Below are 22,391 nucleotides of genomic sequence, written 5' to 3'. Positions count from 1 at the left end.
CTATGTCGTGAGGCCAAACACCGCCTCTAGTCGTTAAAGAGGATTGGGGTGAAAGAAAAGATAATTCACTCAAACTCGACTGCTTCTATCCATCACATTTAAGCTAGTCAATCTTTTACCTTCTATGTTGGGTCCAGATTAATTTAGGCATTTAATTTTGTTATTGCTTGGAGAGTCTCACTAGTACCTATGACTAAGTATTAAACATTGGGTACAGACTACAAATTGAAGATCTTGAGCTTTTAGAAATTCCTTAGCCGTGAGTCCTGCATTTTTTCGGCGATTAAATTTAATTTTCTTCAGCTAATATTTAGGTAAGGTTCTTGATTATTTTGTTCAATTCAGTTCATTGTTTCCTCCTTCAATGTCAATGCTGGCTTTAAAAACCTTCTTAACTACTTTAGTTAAGTGATTACTAGACTTTAATCCGAATCCACTTGTGTATTGATCACTAGAGAGCAATACCTATTATAAAATATGTTGGATTCCGACATGCCATGTTAGCAAATTTGGTTGAGTGATCATTGAGAAGGACTTGACTGCATCTGATTCAAAACGTTTATGACTTAATTGCACTTTTTCAAAATTTAGAACTTGATTGTACATTAAGCAAAACGTTTAAGATTTTTTTTATGCAATTTTGTCAAAAAAAAAGAAAAGGAAAGAATATATCAAAATTGTCATTTGTTTGGATGAGAAGAGAAGTTGAAGGAAAAAGCAAGGATTGGAGATACTTAGGTAAGTTATGAAAGATTATGATGGTGTTGATTTAGGCAATTATGCTGAGGTGGCAAATTGTAAGAAAATTATGTTTTTACCAATTTCTTATATATAGTCATATGATAGAGGATTTGCTTAATTGGCATATTAATGGTCAGTCAATTAGCAATGGGTTTTCTGACAAAAAGAATTAGCAATTGGTTTTCACGTTGTAAGTCAATTTATTCACTTGCCTAATTTTATTAATTTATTGGCTAATACGAACCACTTTTTTACCATATAAAAAAACAATCAATTAGTGGCATATTATGGCAAAAATTTATGGGAGTGTCTATTTCCACGGCCCACATGACTAATCCATAGCTTTTTCAGGTGAAGAGACAAATCTACCCCCGATTTTACCATCCACGCAAGAAATTGGTTTTCATTTTTCTTTCTTAATAAAAAACACAACTTCCTTCACCACTTGAGTTCTCATCGGCAGGTCCCCCTTCCTTTGCAAGACTGGGATGTTATTAGTGAGAAAGAGGGAAATTGGATATAGAATTACTACCTCAATAAAAATCTTCTCCATGCCAACCTTTGACTGTGCCTCAGTAACTTCCAGATGTCTGTACCACTTGCAACACCTGCCCTTGCCTTTTATCAGTGACTAGACAAGTTAAAAAGATGAACAATTTAGAAATTATGGCGCTTAAGGTGTCGGACAATTTGAGAAGCAAAGGCAAGCGGAAAAAAAAATAGATGAGGATGACATTGATTGGATCTTACTACCTTTGTGTGTATTTGTTTATGCGGATAATTTCTGTATGGCTGTATTGAGATCACCCTCCAAGCACACTTCCCAGATGTATTTGAATAGTCTCGTACAATGTAGTTTTGGTGTGCTTAGCGTACCCTTAGAAAAGATCTTCATTTTCGGGCACTCTTCCACTACAACAAGCTCCAAGGATGGAAATCTGAAGATGCAACTTGTGATGGAGGAGAAACATACTAAGCTTGGCAGATATTGGAGTCTCAATGTTTTTAGCTTCCCAAGAGAAATCACTTTTCCTGCTCCGTTTCCATCGTTTGTCACTACTTCTTTCATTTTTTCACATCCCATTATAGTCATGTTTATGAGATGTACTAAATTTGTGACAGCTGAAAATGTTACTAGATGTACCAATCCTGAGGAATTCTTCACCACTAAGTTCGTCAATTTCTGGAAGGATGTCATGGCTGGAAATAATGTTGTCAAACTGGGACAATCCATAACCTCAAAAGTTTTGATACTCTGAAGAATTTTTGATGCCAAATGGTTTTCTCTCCAGACATGCTTTAGCTTGTGTAGCTTAATTAACTTAAGTTCTCTTAAATTTTCAAGCATAGGATGTTTTCCCTCATCAACAAACCCTTCATCTGGGAATATATCTTCAAATGAGCTACAAAAGACCTCAAGGCTTTGTAGATTCTGAAATCTCTCTAAGAGGAATCTAGGAGGAAAGACGGCATTTTCATCATGAAAGCATGCCAATATTAGTGCTTTTAGCTTGCTAAAGATGTCATCAGGAAATTTTCCATGCTGTATCATCTGAATATCCTTTTCGATTAATAAAAGTCTCTCTAAGTTGGGAAAATCCTGTCAAATTGACAACACAACAAGAGAAGCAAATTCAACATAGCTTCAATAACAAATCAGGTGTAGTAAAAGATAAACCTAACTCAGGTGATTCGATTGGAAGGTGAGCATCTTCTTAAAAAGTTCATTGAATCTCAAGACTCTGCATAGAAGTCTCAAGCTTTTGAAGTCATATTACAAAATACAACTATAATCGAAGACTCCACCAGAACCATCCATATTGATAACTTGAAGAGGATTTGTTAAGTAGAGGCTCATAAGGTTAGATTGGGATAAAAACAGCGCAAGTGCCATAACTTTCGTATGGTGCTCACTTAAGGGTCATAACTTTTGTTTCACTCACTTGAGTGTCACAAATTCGAAAAATCGATCACTTGAGCGCCATCGGCGATTTGCCTTGCCGGAAAATTCGACGTGGATGCCGGTCGTCCGACATGACTTCGCCAGCTCTGACGTGGATAATTTTTTAATATATTTTTGAATTTTTTTGAATTTTTGAATTACTTTCTTTTCAAGGCCGGCGAGGGTCACCAATGACCCTCGCCGACCTTGAAAAAAAAAAGCAAATTAGAAAAGGAAAAGAAAAACAAAAACTAAAAATCAAAATAAAAAATAAATAAATAAAATTCAAAAAAATAATAAAAAACATTTAAAAATCGGATGGAAAATTAATTAAAAGAACCATGAAGGATGATTTGCCGGAAATGGTACTCAAATTATCAATTTTACTCCGATGTGTCACTTAAATGAGCAAAAAAAAAAAAGTTATAACACTCAAGTGAGCGCCATACGAAAGTTATGGCACTTGCGCTCTCTTATCCCCGATTAGATTGGTAGAGTGAATCTAACTTCAAGAACCAACCAACTCACTAAATTCATCTTTTAATAGAAATTTCTTATATTGTCAAAAAAAAATTCTTAGATTAGAATTTTATTTGACAGGATGCATTCGGTGTTACTCAAACATGTAGAGGTCCACAACTCAAAAGTGTGCTGAAGATATTAGAAATATATTATGTTGTCTTCAAACTGATAGGTAAGGGGTGAAGTATAACGTGACAAGACTATGCAGCAGACATGAAATATAAGGGGTGAATGAAAGAAAAAAGTAGAATATAGCGCAATAAGGTTCTAATCTTATTTTTTCAAAAAAGAGAATTGTTTGAATTTATTCTTTTAGAGTTTGTAGAAAATATAATAGAGAAGAAAAATTCAGTGGTGAGACATGTGTCCACAATGGAGAGGACCACATGTCAAGTCCTCATTGATCTCAAGGAGAACCACAATACATTTTTATCAATTAGATTAGATTAGGAATATCTTATATGGTCATATGTTGTCGACAAACTTATAGGCAAGGGATACCATGTTTTCTACAATGTCCTAATATGACATGGCTATGCAATGGATATGAGATTAGTGAGTGCATTAAAGAACAAAGTTGAAACGAATGATAAGCAGTTGTAATCATACCCTCTCAAATGAAGACTGTGCCTCCTGGTCTAAAAGGTCTTGTTGATCATCTTTCTGAGTCCACTTGTTTACAAATGTCGCAAAGGACAACATATTCAGTTTGTCACAGTGAGTCACTCGCAATTCCGTTAAGAATGGCCAGTTCAAAGCAGGCAAGTTGGGGCAAAAGCTCTGGAGTTGTGGCATATCATGTAACACTAGAGAGGTCAATTTCGGAAAAAGAACTTGAACAGTTGTGGAGTGTGGAGTGTCATCTCCACTCGCGACTATTTCCTTGATCACACAAAATTGAATTCGAAGTTTCTCAAGTTGGTCTACTCTTGTAGCCACCCAATACGGAAATAGATTTTCAAGGCTGTTACAATTCTGAATCTCCAGTTCCCTTAAAGTTTCAAAAGTGAGAGTTTCTCGAGGACCACTAGTCCATATATTGCTTAAATTGTCCATGTGGGAGAGAATCATCGATCGAAGCTGAGGAAACTGTACCTGCCATATTGAAGAAAATGACACAATAAATGTGATTACATTGAATTATGACCTCAAAGAAGGAATTTCCAAACTTCCCTAACTCTCACAATTCATGAGAATTCAAGAACTTGTTAGTGACACAAACATGGAGGGGCTGATTTATGCTTTCATTTCACTTGACTGATGACTAAGGCCAGTTACATTGCATTGCAACAAGCATGAAACGCGTTGTGACTAAATCAATTACCTTACGATCCTTACCACTTGTTAATACTCGTGCAGAAAAAGATAATAGAACATTTTTCATTGAGTTACGACACAAAAAACATAATTATGACCTCAAATACCAAATTAAAACTTTTGCAATTTCCTAAAATTCATATGACATGAATTGTCATGAATCTTTCGTTTAAGAGCCCATATGGAATTTTCATTACATGAATTAATGAAATTACGACATTCTAAAACCTCAATTACCAAATGCATATTTCCTTGCTTCCCTAAGTCCATGGACCATGGAAAAAGACAAGTTTGTCATACAAGTATGAAACGGTCCACTAAGATATTCGCCTCGGTCAAATGATCCCAATGATCATACTATGTTTGCTTGGAGAAAATCAACTGTGTTAATGACCTTCTACGACTTGTCCATTGAGAAGCGAGTATTGACATTTTTTACTTGGTTGCAATAAAATCAACGCAATTACGACTTGTCATCACTAAAAAACAGAATGACTATTTTCATACTTTCCTAAATCTATTAATACTCGAAAGTGAGTATTACAATGACTTTTTTGAAATATTCTAATAATGTGGGGGATATCTATTATTTCATGAAAGCTCATGTATGACAAATAAATGACTTTAGAAGTAAATATATAATTAGTAATAACCCTTATGATTAAAGATAAATAAATGTGTGGATACTCGTTATGATGAAACGTTAAACTCACAAATAGTAGAAAACATTAAAATAAGAAAAAAAACAAGCATTTCCTCCAATGGGGGAGGAGATGGCTTGATTAGTTGGTATGTGTTAATTGCCTTTTTAAGAAGTGATGTAAATTAAAATTTGGAAAACACATTAGCTTGTGTTCACTGAAATCAATTCAAAATAAAATTGAGAATTGATGTTTATTCTTCAAAAAATTAGATGATGGTATGTACCTGTTTATTCTTTATTATATTACTTCGACGGTAACCTCTCCTAAATTCTGTCAAATCAAGAAAATAATTATCAAATATTAAAATTGTATTTTATTTGGATCTATATTCAGTAGTACATTGATTATAAAGAAAACGCCTTCTCTCATTTTTGGAAAGTTGCCTCGATGACTTATCGGATTCTTCAACTTTCATGTTTGCCAATCACAAATAAATGCGCGCATTTTACTTCAGTGCACTGCACTCTAATTTTAAAAAAAGGCCAGCCCCTCTCCAATTGTCTACCCTTTTTAGATGATGCAACATTAGATAAGATAAGAATCCTTGGATTAATTTTCTTCGACTTAAGGGTTTGTTTGTTTCACGGAAAATGAATCATTTGAAAAATATTTTCCTAAAAATGATTGCTTGTATCACTTGAAATAATTAGTCAATAGAAAAAGTCTTCATTGTCAACAATAATTTTTGTTTAAATATTTTCATGGACGATGAAAATATTTTTCGTTTATTTATTTTTGTAAGAGATAAAAACGATTATTTTTAAGAAAATATTTTTCTAATCATTCATTTTTTGCGAAACAAACGAAACTGAGCATCCAACTTGTTTTTAGTTCACCTTCTTCACATTTGTTTCCATGGATTTATTTCCTAGCCAAAATTTTTTTTTTTTTTTGGTAACCCGGGAACCCCCCGCACGGCCGACAGCCGAGGAGGTAAAACCCGGGGTGACGCTAGCGCAGGACCCACCACCACGACGTCACGCTTAAGAATCCCTAACGCCAGCACTGGGATTCGAACTCCTACCCTTCGTGGGGGGAGGGGAGCCCGAAGCCAGCGCAGCCGCTGAGGGCGGTGGTTCCTAGCCAAAAAGTTGGTGTTGACACTTTTCTACAATTTCTTATAGCCTTTAAAAAGATATTTGGAAGTGCATTTGCAGGTTATATTTAAAAGCAAAAAAGCATTGGAAGAAAAAATAGAAGCATCAGAATAAGAAAAAAGAAGAAGCATTTCCTACGTGGAAAAATAAAAAGAAGACTGACCTGTGGCGTGAAAAGGGAAGGGGTGCCATGGTCAATCTCCATCGAAGATTTCCAAGTCAGACTTCTCATCTTGGGGCAGTGGGCAATGCTCAGCGCGTCTAATACGGGGCATTTCAGCGTATGATTTTTCCCCGATAGAAAACTAGTCAAATTGGGCAAACATTCCAGCTTCACTTGACGAAGAAACCTGAAATTAATCTTCTCCACTGCGCTTCCTTGCCCTTCTTCCTCCGCGATCACTCCTTCCATCTTATCACACTCTTTTATTTCCATCTCCTTTAGAAAGTCAAGACACCGAACCATCGATGGAGCGAAAGCATGTCTCAAGTTACTGCAATTATACAGGGTTAGATATGTTAAAGAACTAAAGCACATCGTTCCTTGAAGATCTTGATTCCACAATCGATTCAAATTTGGTAGATTGACCAAGGCCAGCTCGCATAGCCAAAACAAAACCTGAGTGCTTTTTAAAGCCTCCAACCCTTCAAGATTGAATATTTCTTCTAGCGACTCGCAATCGCACACTTGCAATCTTCTCATATTGTCTAAAACAGGCATCAATCTGAATGGAATTGCGTTCATAAATGATGGACATTTATCCACCACCAATGATTTCAATCTCCAAGATGACTTCTTGATGGGAATAAGTTCGCTGTGCCATTTTTCAATTAGCTCAGGGAACTTAGACAGTCGCATAAACTCTACTACTGCAACCGTATCCTGTGAGAAAATGCATCGTTAAATATAAACTTCTAGTTAGCAAGATGCAATTACTCTGTTGGTGATCAAAACCATGCAATTGCACACACTTGGTAAATGATACATACCATTTCTTCAAACATATTTTGGATGGTGATGTTGAGGTTTTCCTTCCAAACGTTCTTGCACTCTACTGTTCCATTCCGTTTCTCCAATTGTACTTGTACACTCCCCAGCTTTGGTGCCTCTATTAGTCCCTCAGAGAAGAACTTCATGTTGAGACATTGAGTCACAATGACATGTTCCAAGAGAGGGAACATCAAAGTGTATCCACCTGAGCTGAAACCTCTCAACCCCGTCAACCGACTGAGTTGCATATACTTCAACTGTTTGAAAGCCACTGTATGCCGCTCCTCACCTCCCTCATCACTAATGACCTCTGTCATCATTTGACAATTACTTATACTCAAATTTGTGAGTTCCACCAAATTTCCAGCTATTGTCGGTGTGAACATATTTGATAATCCATTACAACCTGACAAACATATTGTCTTCAAATGTGGAAAATATCTTGAAAAGGGTAATAGTACTTTTTGCTCATGACTTGGGCCTTCTATGGCTTCCACATTGATGCTCAGCTCTTCTAGTGCTTCCTTCTCGATGAGTTCCGCAATGCCACATGCGTAAATATGCAACTCCTCAAGTTGGATTAGATCTTTGGCTACTAAGGCCGGAAATAGAGAGGTGAGGCTCTCACAGAATGAGACGCTGACTGAACATAGACATTGGAATTTAACTTGACAATGGAGTTCCTTATCCCATACGCACTTTAGCTCCGGTAAATTAGATAACTCTAGCTGTTTTAATGGAGAACGAGCAACGGTATGTCCATCTAGAGGATTCAGTGGCTGAAGTTTGAAAACAACTTCAAGCGAAGGACAAATCATTACCTTCAAATTTTCCAGGCTAGAGAGTCGTCCTAGAATGCAAGAAGGAGCAACGTTCACTAGCTTATTGCATACAAACACATGAAGTGATTTTAGATTGTGGAAAGAATTCGGAGCAACTTGATTGTCCCATATCATCTCAATGTTATCCATGCCCCTGATTTCTACTGTCTCCAAGCTAGGAAAGGCAACCTGTAGAATTCACTCACAGAATTGGTGAGTCAGCTAAATTACGATTTCATGAACTTTCAAGATGTTAGTATAGATGAGTGCCAAGAGGAGAGGAGGATTATTAAGTTGCACAAGAGGAAAAAAAAGTAAAATAAAAAAGGAATAAATAACAAAAAAATTTCTAAAACTCTAACTAATAAAGATAAGGAATCCTTCTTTGGTCTTTCCGTGTGTTTAGTAGAAATGTTGAGGTCTGAAATGGGTTAGCAAGTGGAGCATTACTTGGCTTTTCATATAACAAAGCAATACCAACGATACTTTCAACCCCAAATTTTTTGCCCAAAAAGTTCAAATAATAATCTAACCGAAACTAACCATATATAGTTTTTTGCAATGGGCAAAATGGTAATTTGGATAGGCTAATACAACAATCATATAATCACATTATTCTCTCTCATGTTCTAAATTTAAATCAAATATTTCCCTCTCTTCATTTTAGTTCATTTCGATAAAATAATAAAATCACACTTAATTGTGGTAAAGAAAAATTCGTACATACAAGGAAACACATGGTCCCCACAATCTCGATCTATTTGATCGCGGTCGTCTTATTCACGGGTTCAAGCAGATTCCTCAAATCTCCGATTCTTTTTCAAGTTTTTCCGCTTTATATTTTGACATAAATTAGTCTACGCTGCGATCAATTACTGTAGGTTGTGTTGTTTCTCTGTGATAACTATGCTACTTCAATATAGCAATCCCGGTTCATTTGTGCTTGTCAGCATTTTTCCTTTTTCATTTTGCTAAAAGGGGTTTCATGTCTCATTTTGGACAAGTTTAACTCCAAATTTAATGTGTTAATCCCAAGACTGTCTTTGTTAGCCCGTTAGGTCTTTCTAGTTTTACTAGTTTACTAGAATTGAACCAGTGTGATACACGTAAAACTATAATATAAATCAAATTATAATTTATAAGATCCGTGGAATATACGTAAATTATGTCAAGGACATGGTTACTTCCGGTTAAAGTTACTATTACTCATTTTTTATTCAGGATTATATTACTCTAAAACAATTGAAAAGTTTAGGATAAAAGAAAGTAATTAAAAAAGGAATTGGGTCAAATCAACAATTTTACTTACATAATCTCGCACTTGAAAGAACTAATATACTTAATTGATTGAATTTTCTTTTAGGATTCATCAACTTTTTAGTGGTGCTAGAGGATCCAATAGTTAGATACCCACGATAGATCAAACATATACCCGAGTCAAATCATTGAAGATAGTTCTAAATATCTCATTAAAGGTAATAGAAAATATCTAAGAAAGTCAACGTACTAATCTTTTTACACCAAAAAAGTAACCAACTATTTATAATCGACATGAAGTTGATTTAGTTGGATACAGAGCTCGATGCTGAGACCGATATGGCTATTAGCAAGAGAAGTGATAGTCATCAACAGCTACATAACGTAGCTATTGACAATGAGAGAACTTATCAATTACTATAAATAATGATTATCGATGACCATGAAATACAGTTGTCGATGCATGATGGCGAGTGGTCAATGAATATATCAATTCAATGACAACCAATATATGGCCGTTATTATTATTAAATTTGGTTAAGTGTTGGACACAGAGACAAGAAGAAAGGAAGCAGAGTGAAGAGGTCAATCAGAGACGGACTGAGCAATGGATAAATAATAGTGGCTTTGAATGCTATAACCACTTATGGATAAAATTGACATGCAGATAGGAGGCCTAGAATCTTGGAAGAGTAGTTACAATTGTACTTAGCATAATAACTGCTAATGGGCGGTCATAATCAGGGATTGGATAAAGCAGCGTGTAGTTATTGTAATGATCATCGTCAAAAACAAAACATTCGATTTATACTTATCAATTTATGAATTTTAATGTCTTTTCAATTTCGTTAGTTATAGCTTTTTACCTTTAAATTCATTGTCCTTATTCCTTGTTACGCCAATTGCATTCCTGTCAATCACCATAAACAAACCAAAGATGGACTTCTTGGGGAAAGATTTTCCACTGTCTGGGTCAATACCTAATTTCGGTGAAACATAATCCCCATGGGAGGCATCAATTTTTAAATTCAACTGAGCGTCTACAAGGCCCTTCATCTCCAGCCTTTGTTTCCTTTTTCTTGAACCTTACTGCTCACTTTCATCTCAATTTTTCAATCGCTTGTACATGCTTGCAATGTCCAAGCCGTACATGTGAAATTGCTGACAATTTGAAATTTTTTCTGAAAATTGGATAGCTTCTAGAGATCCTGTTTGGCAGGTATATTACCTGTTCATGCTTTGTGCAAGTACCATAAGAGATGTTCAATAGACTAATGCATAAGACTCGAGAGAGTTGAGAGGGCCAAAAAATAATCAGTATTTTCAAGTTTATTTGTGAAAGCAAATTGTCACTTCCAACTCTTTGTAATTTGGATGCGACAATATTCATGGACATATTATCTTTGAAGATATTTTGTTGAATGGTCGAATGCGAAATCAGGTTTTTAATTTTTGTTTTGAAATTGACAAAAAGAACAATGGCAAGATTTTATTTTCAAACATTTAGAAAGGATATTTGAAAACAAAGTCTAAAAGATTGCCTACCAACTCTAATACCATAAAAACAAAAAAAAAGATAAAAATAATAAAAAGACGCACTTAACAACTCTCCACCTAAATAAAACATAAAAAAAGACATGAAAAATTATGGACTAAGTCATCACCATTTTACTATTCCCATCCCATTCATTCTTAAATGTGAGTGTGTGTGTGTATATGTATGTATATATAATCTAGTTTAGGACTTGCTATATATAAATGTTTACTTTCTGATTTTGTACTTTCTAATAGGGTCTATGTTGTGATAAAACTATCCAATGTTTATTATTTCTTTTTTGCTCGCTTTAAGTGATATCTTGATTTTTCCAAATGACTCCAATAATGTTGACTCTAAAAGAGTAAAGTGGAGATATGTGAATCTACCTTATGATGTAACAACCATTTATGTCATATCAACAAGAGGGTCGCTTGTTTTTTTTTCCCGCACTCAAGTAGTGCCATTTGAATTTACCACGAAATTCATTCATCAGTCGAGTTTCAAAGTGCCCAAAAGTAATGCATGCGCATGAGGTTTTAAAGTTTTTAGAAAAAATGAGAAGCAAAAGGGTAAACAATTGTTGACATGAATTAACACGTGTATACACAACTATACGACAAATGCGAAAGTGACATGAATTAACGCGAACTTAATACATAAGTTCTATAGCATAATTAACAAAAATATAGTGATTTCTAATACAATTATAAAACCCGATGATTACCCTCTTGGCAGAATGTGAGACACTCCTTTGCATGATTCCTCCTTTTCTTTTCTTTTTTCTTTTTTCGATAACGTGATTCCTCTTTCTTTAATTACTCAGTAATTGGCAGTTTTCTTATGCGTCGCAAGGGCGTGAATTTTTTCCTTTGTGTAAAATCACAATACGTATTTTAATATAAATAACTAGTTAAATTGTATCCCATATCATATTAATCTCCCTCTTTTTGAGAAAATAAAGGACAGCACCTAGGAGAGGGAGGAATTATCGTTGGAAGCAAGATGAATGGAGAGTACAAGAAAAGTTTCCTTTGCAAGGAGAATGATCGACATCTTCAAATTAAAAGTCTAAGTGACACCCATTAAGGGCATTAATAAGGATTACACTGTATTTGTATATTTATACAGATTTTCCAGTGAAATGCTAATTTCATGACGATGTGGCAATAGTGACATGTTCAAAAAATTGGCCATGTGTCCACCACATTGATAGTTCGCCGGAAAAGTTCGGATTTTTGGCAAAATGCATAAATTATAAAGAAGTGAAAATCTATTACCTTAGGTGATTAAAATTAAAGTTCAATGACAGATTACAAAATCCATTGCTATTTTAGTTACCTGTAGCGACTTTAACCCAATAATTGGAGAGTTAACAATTGACCTCATTGAAGATTTAGTATCTAACTTTTGCATCTGTAGTGACTCTACTTTAGATTCATCATTTCAATTCAAAATCACAATTTGGATTATAACTTTACTTTGACTTATCCAGATTTTAGGGTGCAGGGATTACGTGGAATATGATCAATTTCAACCAAAGTAGGCTTTGTAAGTAATTTAAATACTTTTCGTTTTGTCTATGCTTTGTCTCCGGCATAACTATTTATTTCTTAATTTTAATTATTTACTTAGGTGGGAAAAATAATTATTTTTATGCCTATATGTTCTGTATAAATTTTAAATAATTTGATGTGATTGATCTAACTCTTGCCTTCAAGGGATTGGTGCGAGTTCAAACTTGCTAATTGTTTGAAGTCTGCCATGTGGCCACTTGAAATGCACAGAATGTAAACTTCCAAAATACTGTCACACATAACAATGATGCCAAGTATTTTGCTCCAATATATCTAATATCTTGACATAACGTTAATCATGTACCTCTCGATTGAAGAGGGCAGTGGAGCGTGATTGGACATGGTCTTGACTCCAAGCTTCTTGTAAACCTATCATCGGTTTTTCATTAGACGAAAATAATGTCACCATTTGGTATTGTGGGGATGAATCTATATACAAGATCTTCAATAATGAAAAAAAAAAAAGAATCTTACACTTTCCGTGAGAGAAGCACGTCAAATTTTCCAAATTTTGTAATTCAATATAGGTTAACATTGGGAATGCTAGAGTTTCTGATGTTTCCATTCCTAACCCTTCTTCCTCCACAATGATCGTCTCCATCTTCTTACAACCCACTACAATTAGATCTCTCAGTTTTGCGAGAGATTTAACCATGGATGGGAAAAACATAAATCGGAGGTTGTCACAATCTTTCACCTCTAATTGCTTTAAATTATGGAATTGTACTATTCCACAAAGATTCTTGTTCCATATGCACCTCAAGCTCGGCAATCGCTCTAAAGAGAAGGTAGTTAGCTCAGAGAGAGTCTCAACATTTCCACTGGCACTTGGTCCATAAAGGTCAAAAATTTCTTCCACCGAAACACAAGATTCTATAGTTAAAGTGTGTAATTTGGGTAGTTTTACCAGCGACCCAAAGTTCACAATCTTCGAGAGAGATTCGCACCGCTCCACCTTGAGAGATTGGAGATTGCTCAGCTCTAATGGAGACTCATCGCTCCATATATCTTTTAGATTGGGAAGTGCAATCATTGCCAAGGACTCCAAAGATGGGATTGAAACCTGATGAGCAGACCCATCAACAATAGCGTTTACAATTACAAAGGACAGCAGGAAATTTATGCTATAGCAAGTTATTATAAATGGTTGCTGAAGGAAATTTTCGAGCAAAGTAATTTATGACCTTTAAAATAATTTTTGTATTTACAAAAATCTTTGATGAGCGAAAGCTAATGTTCAATCCAAAAAGGTATTTTACGACCCCAAAAGACTGCTAATGAACTTTTCTTGTTATTTACATATAACAAGGGATGTTATTATGATCAAGTTTTGTTTGCAATTTACTAACAATAAGGGAAATTATGGTCTTGAAGCAGCACCTATTCAGTTTACTAATGATAGAAAAAATTAGTGACCCATGAAGCAAAAAGTACTTTCAAGGTAAGTTACTTCCTATAATGTAAACTACTTCAGTAAACTTCTCCCTCTTAGATTATGTTACCACTTTGAAGATACGTTACTGATTTTATATAGGATGATTGCTAGAAAGTAATTTACTATCTCACTAGTGGAGATTACAACCATGAAAGAAATTAAGAAGTTGTAGAATGACCGTGATTACGGAAGACACAGGCAATTTACTATCAAAAGGAAATTACTCATTGCAATCCGTGGTTGACTATCTCAACAAGTCAAGATGGCAATCATGAGAAGTAAATTACAATGCTATAAGATTTTAATTACGGAAAGTATTTTTAATTTATTATCTACCTAAGGAAATTTAGCAATTTCAAAGAGTAATTTACTACTTCACATTGGAAAATTGCAATTATAAAAGTTTAATTAATGCAAGTAACTTCCTCTTGACGCATAGGCCCGCCCACCTAAGCCCGCTTGCGCTTGCCCAGACCCAATCAGTTTATACATGACATGTTATATTTTTATCCAATAATGTCCCAGAAAAAATACTGTATTTTATCCAGTGACACAATAATATCAAGGATGTTGTCATTAATAATCGTCCAATGATGTTACATTTTCTTATGTATGCTAGTAATTGGTAGTTTATTATAATATACGTACTCCTTCTCGTTGATGTAAACTTCCTTAGGCATGGATCATCTGTTACGATCCTTACATCTATTGTCTGTGACTCGCATAAATAGTCAAACACGTGGCGCACGTTTTTTCTTTGTTTTTTTTTTCTTTTTACCAAACTCCCTCTCTCTCTCTCTCTTAGGAATCAACCTAAAGAAGACACGGCAATGGCTCGTGCTAGCGCCGAGCTTGTTTACGGCGATCGAGCTAGTGACATTGGTTGCGGCGAAGAGAAACAGATGGAGATAGAATTTGTGCCCGGTAAGCATGGGAGATGACCGAGCGCAAGGGTTGAATCCACGAGTTGTTGGTGGCGACGTCGATGGAGGTGAATGGTGTCCAGTCATGGTGGTGGCGGATGAGCGTGGCAATGGCAAGGGCAAGCAGATGTGGTTCTCAGCCCTTCAGCGAGTGATAAGAGAGAGAGAGGGGGGGAAAGAGAGAGAGAGGATGCAGGCTCTCTTGTGATGCTTGAGCAACTTTTGGCGAGAGGGAGAGAGAGTAGGCCCAAGAAAATATAAAAGCAAGAGGACACGTGTGAGCCATCCATGCGCGTAGTAGACAATGTATGCATAGTAGGCTGTTAACGATCCATACTAGAACGACCTTTCATGCTTCGTAATTCCACGATGGTGTTGCTAAGTACCTAACAATTATTGTATTTTTCCTCAATAGGTCGTAACTTATAGTTACAATTATTCGTAAGTACACTCCTAATCATAATTTGTCTAAAGCTGTCCAATTCTCAACTGCATCTCTATATAGTTAGTACTATCCTTTGGTTTAGTTATAGAGGCAGTAACATGAGAATGCTATCACTTAGTGACTACCCAATAACAATGTAAGTTAACTCAAATTTTCATAAGGGATAGCTATTGCGTTTAGTAATTAACCGCAACAATTCGAAGGATCTATGGGATTAATAATTGTAACCTATCTTTAAAAGCAATATGTCATAAGTTTGAAAGTCTCAAAGATTCCAAATTTCCTTGAGAAATAATAAATAACTTGAGATTATCTTGATTGTCTTTTTACCCATCTTTAATAAATTACCTCAATGTTCCTTTAAAGTCTGTAAGTTTATGTAACTTATCCTAATTTCATGATTGTTAAAGAAACATTTCGTTATGATACCAAAGATATTTGCAGATCTAGAGTCTCGTGAAAATATAATAATAATAAACGGGCAATCTTGTCCAGTCAACTGAACAGCCCTGCTCGCAGCAAAAAAAAAAATTTTTGTGCAAAAAGGTCGTACACTTTCCTCAGTTGGACAATTGTTTATCCTTTACTGACTTCTCTCTAATGTTAGTCAAGTACTATCAATAACCAATTTAACAGGTGGATCTTTTTCCCTTTAAATCCAACGGCTGAGGTTGGATACGGAACTTGTCCCGTAAAAGTGTAGATAGCATCATAAAATGTGTCTACAACGGTTGATAAAAACAAATGACGAAGCCTTTTCACCTTTAATTGCTCCCCTCAATTCTCACTTGCATGATTTGTCATCTGACTCTTTATACTTGGTGTAAAGACTAAACCAAAAAGATCTCCTATTAAATGTTATCACCAAAGCTAGTTAAACAATTAAATACATTTCCACTTACAAGTTTATTAGTTTAATCTACTATAAATGCCATTAATTGTTGTGGCGACGATCAAATTTACCAACTTCATAGTCAAAAATTTTAAGCTAGATTTCTAGGTGATAAAGGTTTATTATGCAAAATCATTTATTATTCATATTGTGAATGTTACAGTCTACTCTATCTCGATTGCCATTCTATACGCTCGAGCCTTGTCTGCATCTTGGCATAATGCTTCAAACTGGGGTTGAGATTTTTGTATGGGCTCCAAACATTCGCTTGGAAGTTGCTTCATTTTAATCTTTCATCAAATTAAAAGCATGATTTTGACCATATTAAAGGAATAAAGCACATGAAATTGCTAGAAATGAGCGAAAAGCTTGATCAATTAACAAAATTTACCCAAATTTTAGGTAAGCACAACAGGAAAATGATAATGATTTTTCACAGCTTAACATAAATTTTGTGAGTTTTTTCAATAAAATATGATAATCAACTTTGCACTCAATTATGGAGCAAACTTATGTACATTATTCCTTGATTTAGGTCAGAATCATACTTTATTTCATAAATATAGAATGGTATGATTTTTGGCAATGAAATTTGTCATCGACGTTAACATTAGCACTTGATTTGCATGTACTTCAGTTATTGAGGACTCACTAAAATAAAATATTTAGGACTTAATTCACTCATGACCAAAATAATAGGACTCCTATGATATTTTCCCCCCAAACATATGTATATCTATCATTTATATTGACTACATCGATACATACAATCAATGGTACTGCCAATGGAGTAATCTTAGAGTTTTTAATGCTACTTTTGGCCATTTTGCCTGTTCGACAATATTAGAACTCCTCTCTCAACAAGCCACTTGTTATTTATTGCTCGTCCCTCATCTCTTTCTTGATATTTCACTATTTAATTACCACACTCTTGTATTTTTCCTTATTCTTCAATGATGCTCATGTACATCAATATAACATTCATTTACTTACGAAGAAAAATAAAAATTGAAGGTAAATTACACAAAACCCAATACGGACTTTGAGGGCGTACACCTTTACTCCTAAACTTTAGTGTCTCTTCAACTTTGATTTTATTGCAGATGTCAACCCTTAGTGCATTTTACCATTTGCATGTGCTTTACATGTGATTTCTTTAATGGTAAATTTGTAATTTTTCTGTATTTGTTATAGTCAAATCATCCTTTGGCCTCCGAATGCGTTGAAATAAATTAAAATTTTCCAAAATAAGTACAAAACAATGAGGAAAAAACACAATGATGGAGAAGAATCATTGGGGACAAAAGAGTAATTTGAATAAAAATAAAGAATTGCACTTATTTTACCCTTGAAAAATCACATGTTGGGCACCCGCAAATGAAAAAATGGACGAAGGGTTGACGGCGCAACGGGCTATGTGCAGGTAGAAATTTTGGGAGTAAATGTATAGACCGCTCTAAAACTTCACGGGGGATTTCGTGTAATTTTTCCTCAAAGTCGCTAACTACTGCCTACAACCACGAGATTTTAAACATAATTTGCAAATTTATGATTGTGATGCCAAAAGCGCTTACAATATATATACATAAATATAGAATTTCGTGTACATGCGTGCGTGAACATGCACAAAATTGTTTACTCTCCTAATTATGGGAACTACGCAATGAGTAAGTGCTTATTTAAACACACAATACACACAAGACGTGCATAATTAGATTAGCATAGTTGCTTTTTTCAAAAAAAAAAAAACCCCTAGTCCTCTTACCCATTATTCGTATTGGTTTTTACCAAGTCACGTATATTAATATAATTTATAGATAATAGCATAGTAGGAGAACTAAATTCAGTGGAATCCATTTCATAAGATTATGAAATTATTTTAATGCCAAAATCCCTTTCAATTCTGCTTCATGAAAACCTATTAATATAGATATACTTGCAGCATGTAAGTTGAAAATAACTCAGAACCTATTACAAACTAAATGTACAAGAATTTCAAATAATTAGTTGGATTTCTACACCGTGAAGAGAAGCGGAAGATTGCTTTGTCTAATAACAGAGAAGTCATGAATGAAAAGGTTATTAGGAAGATAAAGGAACTGAAAATAACAAGATGAATTAGCATTATAATCTATGTTACATCTAATTAGCAAAGAAGGGAAAGATTAATATATACCATATTCTTTGGATAGAAAGGTACCTGTTGCCCATTGAAGAATGCAACTTGAGTGCCAACTTGGTCGTCTGATATACTACTTGAAGGAGCTGTCCCGGCAGTGAAGAAGTTCTTGATATTTGACAAGCCACTCAATTCCAATACATGCAAATTACGAAACTCGGCTTTGCCACAATCATCAGCTTCTACAATCTCCCGCATTAAGTTGCAAGCGTTAACTTTGATCTCTTCTAGCAATGGAAGTTCCTTCACTAATGAAAGAGGAAACAGAACTTTCATCTTATCACAACTTTCGACTCGTACTATTTTTAATGTACTAAAGGACTTGGAGGAGATGTGGTTGTGGCATATCTTCTCCAAGTTGCGGAGATTCTTGAGAAGTAACGACTCTAACATCTTAAAAGCAGTGAGGGAAGGCCTTCGGAGGATGTAATGGATGGAGGGACTATTCCAGACATAAAGATGCTTTAATTTTGGAAAACCTTTTGGGTATAAGTCGCAAATACTTTGCTCAATTCCATTCAACCTATCCAAAAGTAGATCGTCGGTTTTGTCTAAGGTAGTTTGCATGGATCCTTTACGAAGAATATCGCTTGTTGGATTCAACTGGAGTTCCAATCTCCTCAATCCTTTGTGACTTAACCAGCTCGATCCTTCACGTATTAACCAGCCCCCCACACGACCTATTTGGATATTGTACTTGGTTATTTTGTTGAAGATTAGATCCTCTGGGAGCACACTTGGATTGGGAATGGATACATGCAGAGTGCAAAGATTCTTCATGTTCTTCAACTCAATAAGACTGGCATTCATTGGTGGAGTTTGCTCCACGGCATTCCATTGATCAAAGCTACTCTCCATGTACAACTCCTCTAACTTGATCAATCTTCCAAGAACACCCGGTTCAATTACCTGAAGTTGTGAACAATGGTTCAAGTCCAACAACCTCAGCTCTACTAGTTGCCCTATTTCTTTTGGCAATCGTTGAATTTTGGAGTTCGCAAAGCTGAGAATTTGTAGCCCCTTTAGCTCACTAAGAATGGCTACATCCTCTAAAGAACAATCATCAAGACAGAGAGTTTGTAAGTTCTTCAAGAACTGAAATGATGAAGGCAAACAAGTGAGATGTATCCCACTAAGATCTAAAACCATGAGTTTCGTCATAGAGTTGAATAATGAATCTGAGACATTAACAGATTCATTGTGCATGAACAACAAAAAGATCCGCATTTCGGGGCAATCAAATTCTTGGGGAAGCTCCTTCATGCCAACATAGGGAAAGCATATCGCTGTACAACTTTTGAGCTTGTTCTTCGGCAACTCTGTTACCGACTGATCTTTATCTTTCAACACAATAAGAGGGTCATCTCTTGAAGTGACCGAGGCAACAAACTCACGAACCAAGTCATGTAACTTGATACCACCGGTGTCTCCATTGTCTAACAAAAAGGAGGATGCTTGAAGAGTATTGACCAGTGAGCTCAAACTATGTCTAGCTTCTTCCATGCTACTACATTCTCTAAATAACCCCAAACCCACGCCATACCTCACCAAGTATTCAGGAGATGGCTCAGGGACATCACAAACAACACAGAGTCGTAACAATGACTTCACCTCTTCGCCTTTTAAATGATCATAACTCCATTGCAACATCTTATTTATCACCTCTCCGATTCCTTCGTTAGTAGACGTCTCAATTTGTTTCAAAGCATCCTGCCATTCATATAAACTAGTATCTTTAAAAAGTTTCGCCATCGCCAAAATTAGGAAAGGCAAGCCTGCACATTTGTGGAGTGCTTCATCTACCAAGGGTTTGAAATCGTCATCATGAACTTTGTCTCCCGCTCTGCTCTCAAACAATCTTCTTGCCTCTTCCCCCTGCAGCCCCGGAAGGAGAAAGTCCCTGTCGCAGCCCATTTCTCTTCGCAAAACATCTTGATCTCTCGATGACAATAACAACTTGCATCCTATGATTTTATTGTCAAGTCCGCAAGGAATGCCGACTGAGTTCAAGTCGAGGCTCCCCCACAGGTTGTCCAGTATTATGAGCACCTTCCTTTTCATCAGCTTGTTATGTTCCAAACTAAGGTGCAGAAGATTCGCTCGCACGTCGAGATACTCTTCGTTCTTTATGTCACTACAGCCTAACGCGTCCGCAATCTCTCCTTGAATCCTCCTGATGTCTGGATTTGCCGACACGTCGACCATAGTGACACAATCGAACAACTTCTCTTCGCTTATTCTCCTTTTGACTTCCTCCAAAAGGGTGGACTTGCCGACCCCACCCATCCCGTGAACCCCGACCACGCTATTGCTGTAATCAGCAAGAGCTTCCATGATGTCCCTTATGATCGAAGCTCTGGATTCGAACACGTCATCGTCCCTAAGCTTAATCGACGTCGAGGCAGAAGAAGTGGAGGCCGTCGCAGTGGTTGACACGACGACATCTTTGCTTTTTGTGCCAGCCGGAGTTGGTGTAGCGACACTCCCCAGGGCAGGATCGCGAAAGCAGATATCGTTCAATTCCCTGAATTCACTTCCTTTTTGAGCGAGTTGCCGAATGTCCTTAATCTTATCCTTGACCTTCCTACTGAACTGATAGCGACATTTGGGGTCGGGAAGAATCCCGTGGCAGCAACTCTTGCTCGCCTTTTCGAAGTCACCCAACAGGTCTGGTGCCTCCTTCAAGGCCTTCTCGGCACTTGCCTGCCACTCCGTGAAGTCACTGTAGAAATTCTCAGGATTGTTTCTGGTCACTTCCGCAAGCATGTGGACCCTCTGAGCCTCGTTCGCCAGCTTCTGGACTTCCTCTTGCAGATCGTTGGCATAGCTCTTGGAGGACACGACGTATCCGCATTGACGCTTGATGGGAACTACTCCGTACTTCAAGACATCCCATATAGTAGTAACGGCAGAATTGATCGACATTTTTCTTTGATTTTTGTCACACAGAAAGAGAGAGAGAGAGAGAGATGGAAAGGTGCAGCGGATAGCGAACAAGAAGAGGACGGGAAGAAGGGTTGTGCCGAGGAGAAGAAAGAGCGAAACAGAAGAAGAACGATAAGAGAAGAAGACAGAGATGTGACCGCAAAAAAGGATGAAGGGGAGCGTCGAAGAGTGGAATAAGACTTTTTGGCCAGCGAGAGACTTTCCTTGTGGATGGAGCGCGCGAGTTGTAAAGAGCAGCCAATGAGGAAAGAAACAAGGTTACCTTTTGCTGGAAAAGTTGATAATCAACGGCTGAGATTTAGTATTACCATCCAATGATTCAATGGCAACTAGAAAGGAAAGTAACATGGAAACTCTCCAATCATTGCCTACGTAAGGAGTGAGTATTATCAAATCCAAATCGTTGATTGTGTTTGGAAAAATAACATAAACAGTCACTGATCTTTGACCAAATATATAATTTGATTTCTAAATTTTTAATTTATTCAATATAATCCATGAACTTTAACCAAATGTGCAATGTGATCCCTGAACTTTTAATTTGTTCAATGTCATCCCTAAACTTTTGGTACTTATTCAATTCAGTCCCTGAACTATATAAAAATGTTCAATGCAGCCCTTTCCATTAATTCAAATTCAAGGACTACATTGAACATTTTTATATAGTTCATGCACTAAATTGAACATGTACCAAAAGTTCAGGAATGACATTGAACAAAATAAAAGTTCAGGGACCACATTGAACATTAACCTAAAGTTCAAGGACTACACTGAATAAATTAAAAATTCAGGGATCAAATTGTATATTGGGTCAAAGTTCAGGGACTGTTTGTGTCATTATCCCATTGTGTTTTTTTTGTTTGTTAAGGCTCTTTTCCTTTTCCTTTTTCTCCTTTTTGCTTTGAGTCTCATTGGTCTTAAAAGAACGAGTGAACGCCTCCCTTGTGTGCTTTTTGGCAGGCGCCTACCTTTGATTTAACTGCTTAACCGGTAGGTTTTCGTATTTACCATATTAAGACTACTTTTTTTAGTCGGAACCATATTGAGACTTCATTCATGTCATAAATT

At 36.2% G+C, this 22,391-nt stretch overlaps 1 protein-coding gene across 1 annotated transcript; it reads right to left on the bottom strand.

Moving 5' to 3' along the window:
* Positions 1 to 1,510: 1,510 nt before the first annotated feature.
* LOC115693745 (uncharacterized) lies at positions 1,511 to 21,302 on the bottom strand. Its single transcript, XM_056305080.1, has 8 exons — positions 18,399 to 21,302; positions 12,978 to 13,245; positions 12,808 to 12,872; positions 8,224 to 8,324; positions 7,314 to 7,695; positions 6,487 to 7,206; positions 3,815 to 4,300; positions 1,511 to 2,341 (listed from the first exon to the last, which is right to left on the bottom strand). The coding sequence occupies exons 1-8, from the start codon at positions 21,300 to 21,302 to the stop codon at positions 1,511 to 1,513; spliced, it is 5,757 nt and encodes a 1,918-aa protein (XP_056161055.1).
* Between the last annotated feature and the right edge of the window lie 1,089 nt (positions 21,303 to 22,391).

This window comes from Syzygium oleosum, unplaced genomic scaffold (genome assembly GCF_021117445.2).
Source record: "Syzygium oleosum isolate NSW1041296 unplaced genomic scaffold, Sole_v2.1 Sole_v2.34, whole genome shotgun sequence".
Classification (NCBI taxonomy): domain Eukaryota; kingdom Viridiplantae; phylum Streptophyta; class Magnoliopsida; order Myrtales; family Myrtaceae; genus Syzygium; species Syzygium oleosum.
Note: the sequence above shows the minus strand (reverse complement) of the source record. Positions and strands in the feature narration are given on the sequence as shown.

What these genes read in the sequence shown, in the direction of transcription:
- LOC115693745 (XM_056305080.1), bottom strand. Translation starts at nt 21,302, where the DNA reads ATGTCGATCAATTCTGCCGTTACTACTATATGGGATGTCTTGAAGTAC. An exon ending in AATTCTTTCCACAATCTAAA is followed by an intron (nt 7,696 to 8,223) that starts ATCACTTCATGT and finishes ATCAAATATGTT; the next exon opens with CACACCGACAATAGCTGGAA. An exon ending in CTTCCCTTTTCACGCCACAG is followed by an intron (nt 4,301 to 6,486) that starts GTCAGTCTTCTT and finishes TCAATATGGCAG; the next exon opens with GTACAGTTTCCTCAGCTTCG.